General features: G+C 35.7%; 2 protein-coding genes across 3 annotated transcripts in view; one reads left to right on the forward strand and one right to left on the reverse strand.

Annotated features, from left to right (window-relative positions):
- LOC106639926 (nuclear RNA export factor 1) overlaps positions 1–9109 on the reverse strand; it is a 126947-nt gene extending 117838 nt beyond the window's left edge. Inside the window, exons 1-2 of the mRNA XM_014353762.2 lie at positions 8747–9109; positions 8251–8555 (exon numbers count right to left, since the gene is read on the reverse strand). Of these exons, the coding sequence (XP_014209248.2) occupies positions 8251–8555; positions 8747–8822 (381 nt within the window). The 5' untranslated portion in view covers positions 8823–9109. The remainder of the gene's footprint in view (positions 1–8250; positions 8556–8746) is intronic.
- Positions 9110–9749: 640 nt separating this feature from the next.
- ND-15 (NADH dehydrogenase (ubiquinone) 15 kDa subunit) overlaps positions 9750–19966 on the forward strand; it is a 46223-nt gene continuing 36006 nt past the window's right edge. Inside the window, exon 1 of one of the 2 annotated variants that reach the window (XM_089595304.1) lies at positions 9750–9877. In XM_089595304.1, the coding sequence (XP_089451430.1) occupies positions 9795–9877 (83 nt within the window). In that variant the 5' untranslated portion in view covers positions 9750–9794. Of the gene's footprint in view, positions 9878–15974; positions 16163–19966 lie in introns of those variants that run through there. The other variant, XM_089595307.1, reaches the window with a different exon arrangement.

Below are 19966 nucleotides of genomic sequence, written 5' to 3' on the forward strand. Positions count from 1 at the left end.
TGTTCAGTGCTTGATCTGGTACTGGAGCTTGAAAGTGAACAACGTAGCATGATAAAAGAATTGAGAGTGGGCATAAAAATGGAATCAGATCACCTCCCAACAGAGGTGGAATTGGAAGGAGGAGGGAGGAAGAATGAGGAGACGGAAAAAGAAAAGGAGGACGATATAAAAAGGTTAAAATGGGGTAATAGGGAAAAAGAACATTACAAACAAGAAATGTTTAATAGGGGGGAGGACTTTGAGATCTAAGGTGAAAGAACGCTAGAAATATGGGACGAGTTGATCGACGAAATTTGGGAAACAGTGGAAAGGTGAGGGATAGTGAAAAAGGGCATTAGTGAAAATTATGAACCAAAAAAAAAGGTCTGGAGGGCTTTAAAAAAGTGAGCGAAATCTAAAGAAGGTAAAGGTAAGAAGGAGTTATAAAGAGAGAGAAGATTGATGAGGGAGTTGAGAAAGAGAAAGGTGGAAGAGGAGAAGCAAAGGAAATGGAAATTAGTGGAAGAGAGTAAGAAAATGACAGAGTTTTGGAAAGCAATAGCCCAATTCAGGTCAAGGAGGAAAAATAGAGGGGGAGACATAAGAAAGGAAGAGTGGGTTGCACATTTTAAAGAGATCTTAGGAGCAAATTAACAGAGTGGAACAAGAGAGGACGGGAGAGGAGGAACGACCCAAAGGAACGTGAAGAAATAAACATAGAGATGAGCAAACTGGAGGTGAGTAAGGCGTTAAGAAAAGTGAAAAATAAAAAAGCAGCGGGAAAGGATGGGATAAGTGCAGAATTTTTCAAGGAATCACAGAAATCATTGTTCAAGAAATTAACATGGGTAGTGAATACGATTTTTGAAGAAGCAATAATAATTAAGGGATGGGAGACAAAGATAGGCGTAAGGCAAGGGTGTCTCTTGAGCCCGTTTCTGTTCAACATCTACATGAAAGATATCGAGGATAAGTGGAAGGAAAACAATGAGGAAGGAGTTGTTATCGAGGGGGAAAAAGTTTTCAGTTTGAAATTTTCAGATGATGTAGCTGCGGTGGCTAGCAGTAAGAAGGGCTTACAAAGCATGATGAATTATCTGCAAAAGTATGAGGAGAAAAATAAGATCGAAATAAACACGGAGAAAGCAAAGGTAATGATATTTAGGAAAGGGGACGGGGTAAAAAAATGACAAATCTCGATTCAGAGAGAAGACGATACATATTGTAAGCCAATATAAATATCTTGGGTTTTGGTTCTCAACAAAGAATGTACTGAGTATGCATGTAAATAAAACTGCAAATAAGATAAACAACACAATGAATACAGTTTGGGGAGTATGGAAAAGAGCAAAATTAGGTAGTTTAAAAGGAAGACTATCTATTAGACACGATAGCGAAGGCCGACTGTTTATATGGAGTAGAGGAGTGGGGGTGGAAAAGATGAGAGCAGATCGAGAAAAGACAGAGAAAATTCGTTAAAATGGCATTGGGAGTCAATGAGAATACTTCGGCGTACATTTGGAAAAGAAAATCAGACAGGAAAAGTCTAGAAATTGAAACTAGGAGGAGGGCAGGAGATGACCTGACAAAAATAGCAGAGATGAAGGACAATAGATGGTTTAAAATATGCTTACAAAGGAAATAAGGGGGCTTCAAAATAAAAATGCATCAACTTGGCAAAAACTAGTAGAGGAAGCCTTTAAAGAAGTAGGCGATGGGGTAGATCTAAAAGGAGTGTTTGATACTGTGGAGGGATAGGATTTAGTAAGGAGAATGTCAGAGGGACTAAAAGTTAAGGAAAATCAGGAAGTACAGCTGGATTGGGGGAGGATCGACAATTCGGAGTATTGTGATTATAAATACATCAAACTCAAGTTAGGAGTGGAAGACTACCGGAGAAAGAAGTGGTGGGGAGAAAGTACAAAGAAGCAATGGACGAGGATTAGATGTGGGATCGCAGGAAAGGCGGGAAAGAAGGGGTTTGAAGATATCATTTGTAGGGTGTGCTTGAGAAAGGAGAAAAATATTCAGCATATTATTGCTTGCCAAGCAAAAAAGAAAAAAATCAATAAGAAATGGGTCAAAGTATTAGAGGAAATGGGGCTAAAAGGGTCAGAAGAGATAATAAGATAAAAGTCAGACTTCATAAAGGGGATCCGGTTGAGGTAGTATACAAGTATTTTATGGAATTTGAAAAATTTGCCACATCAAGTACTGAAGTTAACCATGGTAACAAATAGAAAACAAGTCATAGAGAATAATAAAAAGTTGCAGAGTAGGGAATCAGAAGGGCAGAGAGGGTAAAGTAATCGGGAAGAAGCGGGTAATTTAGATTTGATAGCGAGTTATAAATACACGGCACGTCGTACGTGGGGTATATATATGTCAAAGGTTTAAATCTATACAAGGAGTTAAATAAATACAATACAATACAATATAAGGAATAATCTTTGACAAAAAATAATAATAAAATTGTTAACAATCAAAATTTTATTGCCGTACAATGTTCTCAATGTTTGCTCGATTCCCTGAATTATTTCGTATAAATATATTTCCAGAATTTTAACATCTTGATACCAATACATATAATTGAACATGAGAAAACAAAGGTCTAACTTTATATTTTGCATAATCTATGATGTAATAAGTGTGTTCTTTCTCTTTAATAAGGTTCAAAATCTTATCATTTAAAATATACAAAAGTTCGTTATGAGTTTTTAGAATTTATTTGTTTAGGCAGCTATTTATATTATCCCTACAAATTTGTCTACAGTAAACATAATCAGTTTTCTATCTCTGAGAAATTTAAAAATTAAAAGACTTAATAGTTCCGTTTCCAATATCTATTCACAATAATGAAAGTTGTAAATCTGTACACAGTATATTATTTTTTAGTTTCATAATTTTAAAGTGTTTCCATAGAAATAAGTACTTTATAGTTTTACTAATTATAGAAATTTTACACCCATGATTGTTTACTAGAAATAACAGATTGCTAATTTATAACATAAACGCTTATCATCTAATGATCCAGGGCACCTACTGGCTACTCAATTAATCTTTAAAGTACGATTAAACAAAACAAGTGCCAATCACCAGGTAACTTGAAACGCTTATTGGCTGCTTTATTAGTTAATAAATTATTACTTCGTGATTTAAACACGTCATTAAAGGGAGCTTTAAGGAAACTCAATAAATTAATTTAAAAACAATGAATAACGCAAGTGCCAATTACCAGGTAACTCTGGGAGTTTACTTGCCACTTGAGTACATTATAAAACAATACTTCATAACACAAATCTAGACAACTTCGGGTGCCTACTGACTACTAATTAAATCAATCAAAACCATACGTAACATCATCACTTGTTAGCAGGTGATTTAGGGCACTTGTTAAATATATAACAAATTCTTAAAACATTACGCAATAACAGTATACTCCTCAATAAATAACTATTGCGCTAGTGTTATCAAGTAATACTTCATTAAATAATGAAGTGGTCAGAAAACGTTCCGGGTCATCTGGTATTCAGCGCTTGTGTTATAAAGTGACACTTCATAAACTAATAAAGTAAGCAGTTAGCGTTTTGAGTTACCTGGTTATTGGTGTTAATATTGTTCATCGTTTTTTTATTAATTTATGAAGCAGCCAGTAAGCGCATCAAATTATCTAGTGATAGGAACTTGTGTTATTTAATAGTGCTTTATTGACATATCAAAAGGGCAGCAAACTCCCTGGGTTGCCTGATCATTTTCACTTGCGTATGAAAGTAACAATTTATCAACTAACAAAGTGGAAAGTAAGCGTTTTAAGTTACTTTATAATTGGTGCTAGTGTTAATACCTATTTTAATTATAATTTATTAAGTTGTTTGCAAGCTCCTCGAAAGTTATCTGATGATTGGTACTTGTGTTGTGTAATCATTTTTTATTTATAAAGTGCCTAGTATGTACTCCTGGTTATCTGGTGATTAGCACTTGTACTATAAAATAAAAATTTATCAAACTATCAAGGGGCTAGTAAACATCCTTAGTTACCTGGTGATATGCGCTTGCGTTAGGAAGTTACAATTTATTAACTTATAATGAATCAAGTAAGCGTTTTGGGTTATCTGGTGATTGGAGCTTGTGTTACAAAATAATAATTTTCCAACTTATAAAGTGGCCAGTAAGTGCACCAGGTTATTGGATGATAGGCCCTTGTGTTATTAATTAACAATCTATTTTTTAATAGAGTGACCAGTAAACACCCTAGGTTATCTGTTGATTAGCGCTTGTGATAAAATAATAATTTTGTAACTAATGAAGTGGCCAGTAAGCGCCCCGGACCATTGAGTGATAGGCGTTTGTGTTATAAATTAACAAATTATTATTCAACAGTAAGAGCCCTAGGTTATCTGGTGATGGGTGCTTGTGTTATTACTTAAAAAGTATTATTCTTTATATAATATATGTAAGAAATAAATCAACTATATATTGTATGTATACATCTTTTGTATTACATACTTTTAAAAAGTTCTTAGTTATGTAATCAATAGAACATTTATTTCTCCTTTCACCTGACCACTGCTGCAACATATCTGCTAATAAAAGTTTATAATTTTAGCTTGTTGTAAGTAATTTTTTTATTTAATGCATGTATGACTGCTTATGGCACTAGGCAACGAGGTTAAATAAATTATGATAAACTAAGTTAAATATTTAAAGGCTTTGAGATTTTTGGGCTAAGTGATTAAAAACTTTAGGGTGACCGGGTCATTGGATCTAAGAGCTTGGGTTAGAGTTTTTCAATTTTCCCGGGATTCTGGAACCACTTTTGAATTTTGCCCTATTTGTACTGAACTGTGCTGCTTACTAAGGTAAAACCCAGTAGTTTGACACTTTTGACAGTCAAAATTTTGTTTGCTGATTTATAAAAAACTAACAAAAAGTGATATTAAAAAAAACATTGCATTAATTATTTAAATTTATTTTTATTTATTAGAAAAAAATTAATAACATCAGCTTAATAAACAAAGAAAAAATTAATATCAAAGAAAAATCATCAAGACCCAGTACCTGGACAATTGTGTCCAGGTACTGAAACCAACATGAGACTTGGGACCAGTAATTGGATACTCCACGTTAATTAAATGGAAAGGTTAGGATAGACCTAATTTTAAAATGCTTTCTCACATCTCGTAACTGCTCAATGATTATATTTTTTTTCATTACATGGTATAGTTTCTGGTCATCATTTAACTTCATTTTAGTTTTGAACAGTAGTAACATTAACATTTAATATTGAGTAATAATCAATAATTTTAAGTGTTTTTTACCATCCAAGTACCAGGTATAGGAAAAATCTTATGTTATCGAATGGAAGCTATTCTTGGACAGAGTTATTTATATTTTTTGATGTGTTCAACTCTGATAAACATAAAAAAAAATTATAATAATATAGATTTTGCAACGTAAATTTAATTAGAAAATCACTCGAACGTTCTATGCCTAACTATAAATTATAATTTTTAGCTATTTTTTCCGTGTCCAAGTACTGAGTATAGAAATACTCCTATTATATTAAAGGGATCTATTATTAGACAGCAGGCTTACATGCTTCGCATTTAAAACATATTTTTTCACTTAAAAACGAAAAAGAGTTTTAAAGATAGTTTTTTTCATCAGCCATTATTGTGCATTGATAGATTATAAATAAATTTGTTTTTCCTATATGAAAACGTCTTCTATTCGAAAATGTTAATTATATTAGACTGTTCAATTGCTGGTGCTATTTTTATTACTGTCCCACTACTGGGTACTTCACCTTATCAGTAGCGCCAATTCAGTTCGTTCGTCTGGGACATCAGGCTATGCAGCTCTGCGTATGAGGCTCTTTTACCGTCAAGCTTGAATCAGATGGCGCCAGGGCACGTCGCGGCTGTCATACGTACACACCGTCAAATTTACAGTTGTGTATTGTGTTCGTGAGCCTATCTGTGTAATGAGCAAAGCAGAAGACATAATTCCTTTGTAAATGATTGCTGTTGTTTGCAGACAATTTTTGTTTGCATTTACGTTTAAAGATAGTAGGAAAAATGAAGTGCAGTGTAATATCCTGCGATAAGAAAGTGAAATTTAAATTTCCTTCTGATAGTGTGATAAAAAAAAAGTGGCTCGAAGCAATTGGGAGACCAACATTTTTGCCGCTCCCAAGTCATGGCTTACCTGTCCACGAGTTTTACTTTTCTTTCACTGACTCTTGCTCCTTTCTCTTTTAAAAGCTTTTTCAATTCTGAAACTTTTAAGCTCCCATAATATTCTTTCTTGTCTTCCTTATTCATTTCAAAATTTCAAATATTGCGCTTTACCACTACACTTTAATTTCCTGTATACATACAATACTGAAAAGTAATGTTGTGTGAGTGAGACGGCCATGACAGCCGCGACGTGCCCTGGCGCCATCTGATTCAAGCTTGACGGTAAAAGAGCCTCATAAAAGAGAAAGAATGATCTTACTCGGCTTGACTAATAGCTGTTTGATAGGATTCATTAAATCAGGCTGCAACTACGTTCTGTCTGGCTATTCTATTTTTACATAGGTTTGTCAATCTCTGCTATCCCACTAACACAAAAAAATATAGTTTATAAAACCTATGTGGTGACCAAGAATTATGGACAGAATTCTTAAAACTCTACAAATTAACATGCTCTTCAAAATAAGATTTTCCTACACTTATTTCTAAATCATTATAGAGGAGACTAATTATCAGGTATTTTATTTGTTCGCATGCTACATTTGCCATGCTATCTTCAAAGAGGTAGAGTGAAGAAAAAAAAAAAAATAACTGTGTTAGGTGATGGGTGTGGAATCATGCAAATAAATAGTATTTTTTAGAAGTATCGGCACAAAAAATTATTAAAATATTTATTGACTGCGAAATTTTATATAATTTTGAAAAAGTTTTCAATATTTTATAGACCGAGAGCTGAGGCTCGAGGGTGGTCGAAGTTTAACCAGCCGCCACGATTATACCAATTGAGGAACTTTAAGATTCGTAGAGATTCAAAATATTTTTGTCATTTCATTCTGGTGAAGAGTTTTGTTGGTATTGAAGAAGTGCCATTTACGGCAAGGTTAGAATGCATCTTGCACCCGAAAACCGACATTCAAAAATATACATACTGTAATCTTATAAAACAATACCTCATATAGATGAGGAATTTAGATACGATCAGTGTTAGATGATCGGTACGGGAAAGTCATTTTTCCACCTTCTAACTTCAAAATAGATTTTGGGTTCTCAGGCGGGAAAATAGCATACAAAACTCGTTCAAAAAGGGTTCTTTACGAACCTCGTTACGGCCCTCGCCTCCGGCTCGTGCCGTAAATTTTTCGGTTCGTAAATCGAAGCCTTTGAAAACTCGTACGCAATACTATTCTCACCTTTATTGAATCAAAAAATTGCTAGAACTTTGATTTTGAAAATAAATTGTAAAAAAAAATAATAACTGGCAAAGTTGTGGCTTGGTTTTTTGTTTTTTTTGGGGGGGGATATTTTATTGACGGTCGATTTTCGGGTACAAAATGCGTTCTAATCTTGCCATAAATGGCACTTTCATTACAGTCATTCATGACAAATTTTGGTTTCGTATCCACTGGTTTAAGTTGCGGCTGGTTTATAAAATAGACCATATGGCACTTCTTAAATACCAACTAAATTCTCCACTAAAATGAAATGTGACCAAAATATTTTGGATCTCTACGAATCATCAGGTTCCTCAATTCTGGTAAGAGTGGCGACTTTAATAGAAGAAAAGCTATAATAACAAGTATCTATTAATGATACATATTTAGTTGTCCTAAAACCAAAAAAATTTGGATGAAAAAATAGAAAATTTCAATTAACAAATCATTGCACTCGATAAAACACTGAGCCATATTTGTATATGTAATATATGATTATTTGTATAGTGCATACAAGTCAATCTATTTCTGAAACAATTCGTGTTTAACAAGAAACTATGTTTACATATTAGGTAAAATTTTATTTGCTCAAACCTAATGACAGCTATTCAAATACCACCCAATGTTTACATTATAGTAAAAATTGGAAAACACATAAAATACACAGAAGTATTTATTAACTTGATTGCAATAGACATTAACAAAATGCTGTATTACAGCAATAAAAATTTAAAAGTAATGCAAAGTGTCAAAGAATTTTGACGCTTACATAATTTGAATTCGTATATCAAATGAAAGACTACATTAAACTAGAAAATACTTACAAATACTTTGTACCAATGAGAATCACTTGCATGAAAAATGGCTCTATTATCTCTTGAACAAGCCCTACGAGGTAGTGGACTATTTCTTCCACGATTGTTAAAACCTCTACCTCTTCCTCTGTGACTCATTGGTCGTAGACTGTTGTTGTAACTATTAACCATTGGTTCATCACCATCACTAGGAAAAGTCATGTAATTTTTTTTGGTTCGGTCTTGTTTATAATTTTGCTTTTTAAATGATACTCTAGGTTTGGTATTTGAAAATTTCGAACGATCACTAGAATGACTGGTTCTATCATCATGACCTGTAATGCATTTTTTTTTTTACATCAAAAATACTTCAATTAGCAAATTTCAATAACATTAGGAATAGACTGGTATTAAAGATCACTGTCATAAAGATCAATACTGTCCAATTACATCAATCACGACAGAATGTAAAAATTCGCAACTCCACAAATGGAAAAAGGTTAACTTATCATCTATTTATCCTTACCAAAATATGATTTTGTTTCCGAATTATTTGACCAACCCTGTCCCCCCCAATGAGATTTATAAGGTTTTTTCGGCATAATAAGAAGTTAATCCTAAGGTCAATGATCGATTGAGGTGCAGAGAATCATTTGCTTTATTATTCAATATCTTGATGTCTGAACATAAAAAAACACTTTATAACGAAGTTCGGCAGACTACATTGACTTACACTAGATTTTTTAATGACGGTCATTAATTATTGAATAAAGGTTGCCAAATTAAATTTGTGTAAGAGTCATTTAAAATTATTTTTACCAATAATCAGGTAATTGTTTACTATGGGTTGAACGTAAGAATATATATGCAACGGTAATATGACGTCATGTTGTACAAGAAGTAACCATAGCCATACAAAGAATAGACGGCTTAGTAGCAGCTGGGGCAGTGAGGCTGTGAGGCTCGCGTAGAAAGAGAAAGAAGACAAGGGCAGTGAGTTTTTCTCTCTACTATAGTATATATGTATACATTTACTGATAAGTTAGGGTCGTACAGTACGTACAGACTGGGGCCGTACCGTATAACTATTTTTCTGTACATCGGCCTATGTTATAACATAGGCCCGCGAAGCTAAAAAAGGTTATATGGTACGGCTCAGATGTCATCAGCTAGCCTTAGCTTACTGTATCCCACCTTTGGCAATGTGCCAGAGAGACAGATTTTCACGTTCGATGTTGTGTCTCTTTCTACTCATGCTTGAGCGCCGTACATAAAAACGAGCAGCTTACATTCCTCATATGTCTATAAGTGTAATGTAAAATATTTACCATTTCAAACTGACCGCCACTGATATGTACCATAAATGGCGGCTATCCACCGCACTGTCCCTCGACCCACTGTAAGTGAGTCTTTCTCTCTTGCACACTCACGGAGTGGAGTCGTGGGACTGGGAGTACAGGCAGAAGCAGTGAAGCACAGAAGCAGTCCTGGATAGGTAAGTTACCTTAGGTAACTGACTTAGTTTCTTACAAGTGATACACCTATAAATTATCTGGGTCACTTTCTGACACTGAATGTCGTTTCGTAAGAAAACAGCTGTGCCCAAAGTGCCCATGCTGTGCATTGCAGAAGTAACTTTATTTGTACGTACATTTAGGTAAGATTAATCATAATAAGAATTGATGAGTTAATTTCAACAATACCAATACAAACATCTGTGTTTTTAAATAAAAATGTATTTCTTTAGTTACAAGCTAACCAGTGTCGTCAAATGTAGTACCAAACGTAAAGCGTGAAATTCAAATCAGGTCTAACAACACAAGCGCCTGTCACCCAATGACCCAGAGCGCTTACTGGCTACTCTTATAAATTATAAATTATTAATTAATAACACGAGTGCCTAACACCCAATGACCTGGGGTGCTTACTGGCCACTGTAATAAATGTTAAAGTGTTAAATAATAAAACAAGCATCTATCACAGAGTGATCCCACCCGAAAAAAATGTCGGAATTCTATGTAGAATTATTTCTGTAATACTTTCAAGAAAGCCATATGGCATTACACGAGGTTTTACATATGGCATTACATAAAGGGTTTTAGCTTGGTGATGCCATATGTAATTCCATATGGAAAAACACATGGAATTACTAATTGGAAAAAGAAAAAATTTCTATCCTCTAGAAATAACTGCAAAATACCATAATAATTTATTTGCTATAAACAATTTGTCTTACCATCGGGATGATAACTCCAAAACAAGGGGGTTCAGCTGATTTTATTTCTATAAAGAAAAATTTAATTTTTCAACTTTTTTTTTTTCATTCTTGAAATATAACTTGAATCTCTTTGTTTTCGAGTTATCATTCTGATGGTAACACTAATTATTCACAGTAAATGACGCATTACAGTATTCTGCAGTTATTTCTAGATGACAAAATTTTTTTCCTTCTTCCAATTTGTAATTCTATGTGTTTTTTCAAATGAAATTACATATGGCATTACCAAGCTAAAACTCCTTATGTAATGCCATACGTAAAACCATATGTAATGCCACATGGCTTTCCTGAAGGTATTACAGAAGTAATAACACATGGAATTCCGTCTTTCTTTTTCAGGTGGGATTGGTGACCCATGAATAACGTAGTGGCTATGCAGTAAGCGCCCCGGGTCATCGGGTGATAGTCACTTATGTTTAATAATTTATTATTTATACGAGTGGCCAGTAAGCGCCCGGGGTATTTGGATGATAGGCGCTTGCGTTATTAATTCACAATTCATTGTTTAAGAGAGCGGCTAGTCAGCGCACCGGGTCATTGGGTATTAGGCGCTCGTGTTATTAATTAATAATTTATTATTTATAAGAGTGGCCAGTAGGCGCTCCGGGTCATCGGGTGATAGGCGCTTGTGTTGTTAGACCTGCAGGTTTGAATTTCGCACTTTACGTTCGGTACTACTTTTGGGTTTTGGACTGGTTATACTTATACTTATCAGACCATCAGACGCTTGCGCAAGCATAGGTTTCTAACAATTTGACATTTTTAGGTATCTTACAGGTAACTTACATGTGGAGTAACAAACCTCTCATTTACGTTATTTACCCACCACTGGGCAGGAGTAAGCATCAGCGCCTCTGCTCCGTGCTCCTGCCTGTGCCCCTACGAGTCCTACTCCTACGACCCCATTTCGGAAGTGAGCAAGAGAGAAAGACTCACTGCCCTCGTCTTCTCTCTTTTTTTCTACGCGAGCCTCACTGCCCCAGCTACTCATAAGCAATCTTATCTTTATATGTCTATGGTCAAATTCCTCAAGAAAGACTATGGAGCTATTCACATAGACATTTTTTGCTTATTTCATTGTGAACGTTCATATTGAGAAGGGGGTTCCACTGTTCCGCTAAACTCAAATTGAGTGAACAGACTGAACAGACCCATGCTGTGTTCTCAGGAGTCGTACCCATAGAGGTATAAGAATAGAGGGGAAAAGCGCTATACTAGCCCATTAGCGGCAGCGACAGCATAACTAAGTGTAACGGGGCATCTGTCCTTGTTGCCAAAGCCACGTTATTGGCTACTTCTTCGTCCTGAATCCTACAGTTGATTCAATCTCATGTATGACTCGACCAATAACATAACTGCCAGACAAAGACAGATGCCTCGTTACGTAGCGAATTCTGCTGTCGCATATCACGCCCCCTTTTCTCCTCTATTCTTATACCTCTATGGTCGTACCATGTAACTATTTTTTAGTACATCGGCCTATGTGATAACATAGGCCCGCGAAGCTAAAAAAAGTTATATGGTACGGACCCTGTCAGTCAACGTATAGTTGCGACCACAGGCCATAGGCTTTGTTGCTTGATGGAAGACTTGTGAAGTTGGCGCCCGTAAATATTAAATATTTATATTTTGCACCTATTCAGGGCTTAAACAATTCCTCCTTACTTGCGGATTTATCCTCCACTTGAATTTTTATTTGCGGATCAATAGTTTGCGAGATATTTGCAAAATAAAAAGTCGAAAATGGGCGCGGCGCTGAAGTATAAAAAACTTTGTTTTAAGTGCTAAATTGGGTTAAAATCCAATTCTACCTGTACAATTCGATTCCTCCTCATTTGCGGATTACGGAGGTATATAAATTAATGTAATTAAATGTCACAAAGTTTGTAAATAATGAATTTAATTATTGAGTGAGAGAATCTAGTAACTTTTGTCTAGTGACTTTTGGTCCAGTGCACCGTTCCTGTTGTTCGGTACATGTCGTTTCCTCCGTACTGCGGGTTTTACAAAATATTTATCAGAATAGAAAACTTTAGTAGGTATTAATCTATTAATTATTAGTTATAAGTTATTCAGCTTTTGAGTCAATACACACACACACACACATACATTACATACTTGAAACTCAAAGAAAATATTATTTGTCAATAGATACAGATTTTTCATCTTGAGAATCTAATATCTGGAATCTATTGTGGCAAACACTGTGGACTAATATTTATTCATTACGCGCGAAATTTTAATATTTGTTGTTATTCAAGAAACAAATAACAACACAACTAAAAAGTAGCAGTACAGCTATCATAACAATACAAGCCACAGCTAAGTAAGCACACAAGTCATAATTTTGTTTGGACAAGTTTTAGAAAACAATGATCAATCAGGCGAATTAAAGATCAAGTTACCGACCAGTGGAAACGGATAAAAGTGACACAGGCTGTGTTCGCCTAAGGCTCTGTTTGTTATTAAGTCTGTTAAGGTCACGTGATCATTTATCATAAGTGCGAGGGAGACAGCATGATGTCACCGTCTCACTCGCACTTATCATAAATGATCACGTGACCTTAACATACTACAAACGGAGCCTATGCAAACACAGCCCCAGTAATAAATTTAAAAGTACTCAATTTTAAAAAATGTTTATTAAATGGGTTTACTCTAGATTGCATAGTCATCGAAAAATGTGTTTGTGTGTGTGTATTTATTCAAAGGCTGAATAACTAATAACTAATAATTAATAGATTAATACCTACTAAAGTTTTCTATTCTAATAAATATTTTGTAGAACCCGCTGTACGGAGGAAACGACATGTACCGAACAACAGGAACGGTGCACTGGACCAAAAGTCACTAGACAAAAGTTACTAGATTCTCTCACTCAATAATTAAATTCATTATTTACAAACTTTGTGACATTTAATTACATTAATTTATATACCTCCGTAATCCGCAAATGAGGAGGAATCGAATTGTACAGGTAGAATTGGATTTTAACCCAATTTAGCACTTAAAACAAAGTTTTTTATACTTCAGCGCCGCGCCCATTTTCGACTTTTTATTTTGCAAATATCTCGCAAACTATTGATCCGCAAATAAAAATTCAAGTGGAGGATAAATCCGCAAGTAAGGAGGAATCGTTTAAGCCCTGAATGGGTGCAAAATATTAATATTTAATATTTACGGGCGCCAACTTCACAAGTCTCTTGATGGAAAAAGAGGTATAGGTCTGCTCAGTCTGTTCACTCACTTTAAGTTTGGCGGAACAGCGGAACCCCCTTTTCAATATGAACGTTCACATTGAAATATTGAATTAAGCAAAAAATGTCTTTGTGAACAGCTCCTAGAAAGAGTACTTATGGGCTTATACTCACTATGAATACATATATACATACCATGGTACAACAATAAAACAAGGTAGGCTCACTAGCCAGACAATTTTTGTGACAAAACTTTTGTCCGAGTTCGCGCAGAAGCCTGCATGACGTCATAATTGGGTACCAAATTTGAATATGAATTTTGTGCTAAATATTAAATCACGTTAATAACAGCGAATTAAATGAAGTATCATGATAAAAATCTGTACATAAACTGACTAGACTGAACTTACATAAAGTAAACGTCTAATACAAAGTAAAGAAATTCAGGTTACTTGTAATAATTAGTATATGTATAACAATAAAATTTAAAAAATGTAAGCAAATTTTCTCATATCTTAACAAAAAATCAGATAACTTAGTGTTTTCAATAAGTTTCGAAATTTTATTAAGAGTTTATACATTTTTCTTTCGTAACTCATAAATTATAGTTTAAAAAATTTTTTGAACAGGTCAGTCGTTTTTACACATCTGACGTTACACTTCATATTTTTATGTAACAGTGACCATTAACACTTACCTTCTCAATAAATAACAAAAACACTTTGTTACTACCTGCTCATTTATATATCTACAATTTAAATGTAGCGCTGATTATGACGTCATACAGGCTTTTTCTCTGGGGCCGTACCATATAACTTTTTTTTGCTTCACAGGCCTATGTTATAACATAGGCCGATGTACAGAAAAATAGTTATATGGTACGGACCCTGATTAGTTTGGTCATGTAAACATGCGCATGGGCCTACCTTGTTTGATTTTTTATTGTACCATGCATATTTATACATTCTAGGGTGTAATCCGCAATCGCCGCCAGCAGTTACATATGTACGATGTGACAACGTTGCGTGGTTGGGGGTGCTACTGTCGATTTACTGGTGATGTGATCCGCAATCTCACCAGCAGTAAAGCAGACGACGTCCGTCTACTTGCTCTTTTTCGTGACATTTTCCGACATTCTGTCGTCTGCTTTGCTTTGTTTACAATCAGAAAATGTCACGAAAAAGAGCAAGTAGACGGACGTCGTCTGCTTTACTGCTGGTGAGATTGCGGATCACATCACCAGTAAATCGACAGTAGCGCCCCCAACCACGCAACGTTGTCACGTCGTACATATGTGACTGCTGGCGGCGATTGCGGATTACACCCCTAGAGGAATCGGACCGAAGGATCGATCGACCGACTATGAAAAAAAGGGCACGTTCGATTTTCATCGTTCGTTCGTTCGTTCGGTTCGTTCGTTTCGCACGTACAGTTTGTGATGTTTAGTCGTTTCTTATGCTCTTTAGACGTGGTGTCAATTTCAAAATAAGCTTACATACTATACAAAAGACAGAATTTAGAACCTTTGTGACAGTTAGCGACTATTATTATTTCCAGAAGTGGATAACCCAAGCCAATGAATACAAAAAGTCTGAACTCACTTAGTAGATATAAGCGAACTGTACGAGCGAAGCGAATAAAACGAACGAATGAACGATGAAAAACGATCGTGCCCAAACCGTACCTTATGTGTGTCTATAAGACGCTCTGTATAAAGCTCTTATATAAAGCTCACAGATATGACATTGATGTGACTTTCCGAGCCGTGATTGTTTGTCCGTACCATATAACTTATACCGCTTCGCGGGCCTATGTTATAATATTATGATTCCACGAAGCGAAAAAAGTTATATGGTACGGCTCCCGTACTAGACCCTTGGTCCCTAATCCAGTGGTCCCTGCTCTGAGCTTAAGCGGATCTTATGTTTTACAGTAGCTGCCCTTTATCCTTATCGTGCATAGCTCTTTAATAATGAACGAAAATCAGTGATTGAGAACGAAATCATTTATTACAAGAAAAACAATCATGTAAGTAAAACAAAAAAAAACTTTTTTCTCAGTAAATTTTTGTACGTTAGACATGTTAAAATAATGTTATTGAAGTAATTATACTCTACGTCTGATTTCCATTAATTGCTAGTAATAATATATTGTTACTGTTGGTATTGAGTCTTCTAATGTATTTGTACTAGACATAACCATATAGCGTTTATAGCAAATTTTCTAGATAATTTTTCCAATGGTCGATTACTATTAAACTGAAATCTTCGAAAATGTCGTTTTGTGTCTTACTATTATTGTGATCAATTTCACCATAGCATGAGTAATGATTTTTTTCAATGACATTTTATGTGAAAGTTAGAGGATCACCTAGTTTCACATCCTTACCTTAATTGCAGGTTTGGTACTTGACATATGGCTGCATGATTGTTGAAAATATGTTGGCAGGGAGGAGGAGAAAAATAGAGTAATAGTGATCTGTATTGTAGATTAATATTATTTTCGTAAAATTAATTTTTCTATTAATAGAGTTAATGTTGTATACAGAAATAAATGGCTCTCTCATAAGCGGCACTCAGTGGCGTTCTAATAAATAACCGAATCCTGTTGACATGATTGAAAAAGAAATCAAACTGCAAAGCTAAATCGATAAGGCTTATGATGCAGGTAACCAATATTGGTACAAACTTGGCAGTGAAACGGTACGCTTTGCAGTGTGACAAAACGCGAAAAAAGTGCCAAAACTCTGGCTTCAACTGAATGTTGATCCAAAAAATTTTTCATTATGATTCTACTTGTCTTTGACTCTAGTTTCAGAAACCGCTTCCCTTGCATGCAGTGCTCTCAAATGTGACTGGCAAACTTGCGGGAAATTCAAATTGGCTATATGGAGCAAGACGCAAAACCCGAGATAACTCGACAACATTTCATACACCATAACTTGATAAATTAATCTTAAGCTATTTAACCCAATAACCCAACGCACCTAAAAGCAGTATCACAAGCTTTACTAATTAATAAAATACATTAAACAATAACGCAAGCACCTATCTCCACACAACCCGGAGCGCTTACTGGCCACTTTGATTTTTAATATAACAAATAAAATAACACAAGCGCCAATCACCACACCACCCGGGGCGCTTACTGGCCGCATTGATAATTAAAATAATAAATAAAATAACACAAGCACCAATCCCCACACAACCCGGGGCGCTTACTGGTCGCTTTGTTAATTAATATAATAAATGAAATAACACAAGCGCCAATCCCCACACAACCCGGGGCGCTTACTGGACGCTTTGGTAATTAAAATAATAAGTAAAATAACACAAGCGTCAACCCCCCCACAACCCGGGGCGCTTACTGGCCGCTCTGATAATTAAAATAATAAATAAAATAACACAAGCGCCAATCCCCACACAACCCGGGGCGCTTACTGGCCGCTTCGATAATTAAAATAATAAATAAAATAACACAAGCGCCAATCCCCACACAACCCGGGGCGCTTACTGGCCGCTTCGATAGTTAAAATAATAAATAAAATAACACAAGTGCCAATCACCACACATTCCGAAGCGCTAGATGATGATTTTGAAAATTAACAAAATTTATAAAGTAATAACACGAATGCCTATCACCAAACTATAAAAAGCACTTTCTAGTTGCGCTTGACTTTTTTTATCATTTGATGCTTTCTTCAAATAAATAATGCAACCAGTAAGCGCCCCGGGTTGCGTAGGGATTGGCGCTTGTGTTATTTTATTTAGTCAATTAATTAACAAAGCGGCCAGTAAGCACCCCGAATTGTTTGGTGATTGGCACTTGCGTTAATTATTTTTTCAATTAATAAACAAAGCAACTAAAAAGTGCCCCGGGTTGTGTGGGGATTGGCGCTTGTGTTATTTTATTTTTTTTAATTAATAAACAAAGCAACCAAAAAGTGCTCCGGGTTGTGTGGTGATTGGCGCTTGTGTTATTTTATTTATTTAATTAATAAACAAAGTGGCCAGTAGGTGCCCCGGGTTGTGTGGTGATTGGCGCTTGTGTTATTTTATTTGTTATATTAAAAAACAAAGTGGCCAGTAAGCGCTCCGGGTTGTGTGGGGATAGGCGCTTGCGTTATTGTATAATGTATTTTATTAATTAATAAAGCTTGTGATACTGCTTTAAGGCGCGTTGGGTTATTGGGTTAAATAGCTTAGAATTAATTTATCAAGTTATGGTGTATGAAATGTTGTCGAGTTATCTGGGGTTTTGCGTCTTGCTCCATATAGCCAGTTTGAATTTCCCGCAAGTTTGCCAGTCACATTTGAGAGCACTGCTTGCATGTCTACGTTACAGCATATATTGTGTAGGTGGTACTAACGTCACTATACCCAAACAGGGTTGTTAATATCGTAGTGTTGGCAAAGAGGATCTTCACATACCTCCACCGCTGTTCAACTTTCCGTTGGAAAAGTTCCGAAGCTAATCAGAACAGAGCTACAGCGGGAGTGTAGGGGAAGACTCATTACTCCTGTGAATAATAACGCAAGCGCCTATCCCCACACAACCCGGGGCGCTTGCAGGCTGCTTTAATTATTTATAATGAATAAAATTATAACGCAAGCGCCTATCCCCACACAACCCGGGGCAATGCCTAGTCGCTTTGATTGTTTATAAAATATAAAATTATAACAAAGGCGCCTATCCCCACACAACCCAGGGCACTTGCGTCTGCTTTAATTATTCATTATAAATAAAATAATAACACAGGCCCCTATCTCTACACAACCCGGGGAGCTTGCAGGCTGCATTAACTATTTATAATATGTAAAATACTAACGCAAGTGCCTATCTCCACACAACCCAAGGCGCTTAGTGGCTGCTTTAATTATTTATGGATGATAAAATAATAACGCAAGCGCATATCCCCACACGACCTGGGGCGCTTACTGGCTGCTTAGAATATTTATAATAAATAGAATAATCTAAGCGCCCCAGAAAGTGTTGGGGTTTGCGCTTGCGTTATCCTTTTACCTATTATAAATAATCAAGGCAACCAGTAACTTCCCCGGGTTGTGTGGGGATAGGTGCTTGTGTTATTATCTCATTTGTTATAATTAATCAATGCAGCCTGCAAGCGCCCCAGGTTGTGTGGGATTAGGTGCCTGTGGTATTATTTCATTTATTATAAATAATCAAAGCAGCCTGCAAGTGCCTTGGGTTTTGTGGAGATAGGTGCTTGTGTTATTATTTTATTTATTATAAATAATCAAAGCAGCCTGCAATCGCCCCACGTTGTGTAGGGATAGGTGCTTATGTTATTATTTTATCTATTATAAATAATCAAAGCAGCCTGCAAGCGCCCCGGGTTGTGTGGAGATAGGCGCTTGCGTTATTATTCACAGGAGAAATGTCTTCCCCTACACTCCTGCTGTAGCTCTGCTCTGATCGGCTCCGGAACTTTTGCAACGGAAAGTCCCGATAGCGGTGGAAGTATGCGAAGATCCTCTTTGCCAAAACTGTTAATATGTAACTCCATGAATACGTCAATGAAAGAAAATGATCAAATAGTTTTTCAAATATTATTTTGAGGCGCTGAACACGAAACTGACATTTATCTTACAAAAAAAAAAGTGTTTTAACAAGGCAGTGACTACGTGCATGTGACCGTGGACCGTACACGGTATACGAAACACGGTGTCAAAAACGTCGACTTTCAAACAACCTAAAATACTCTCCTAGTGTCCCCACGGTACACGGTATGCGTTACAAAAGGTTATAAACGCCCCACTGCTCCAAGTTCCGCGCACGATTCACGGTACACAGTACACGGTATACGTCGGTGGACGGCTCCCTGGCCTAGAACCAGGAGCACGGTTAAAGCATATCGTACACGGTATACGCACCAGGTGCACGATACACTCCGCGGGTGGCGTACAATTTTAATTTGAAAATTACAAGTGATTATTATTGGAAGTACCGATCCATAAGTGTGTACAATACGTCATCTGCTGCAAGTAACTATCTCGGACATGAAGTAAATAAAAACGAGTTGTGGCTTTTAAAAAATTGCATATAAGATTCAGATGTAAGGTAAATACGTAATGCACAATTATAAATTACTTATTAGTTTATTAATCCTTACCAAATAAAAACTATGCAATGAAAGTTACATGAAAATATACAAAGAAAGATACATGAAAGTATTAATAATTTTAATGAGTATTTGTATTTTAATACTTTTCATTAACTGTGTAATCTAATCACAATAAAAATAACGATT

This window comes from Copidosoma floridanum, unplaced genomic scaffold (genome assembly GCF_036245765.1).
Source record: "Copidosoma floridanum isolate Cflo_tuat_1 unplaced genomic scaffold, Cflo_Japanese_pri ptg000002l, whole genome shotgun sequence".
NCBI lineage: Eukaryota > Metazoa > Arthropoda > Insecta > Hymenoptera > Encyrtidae > Copidosoma > Copidosoma floridanum.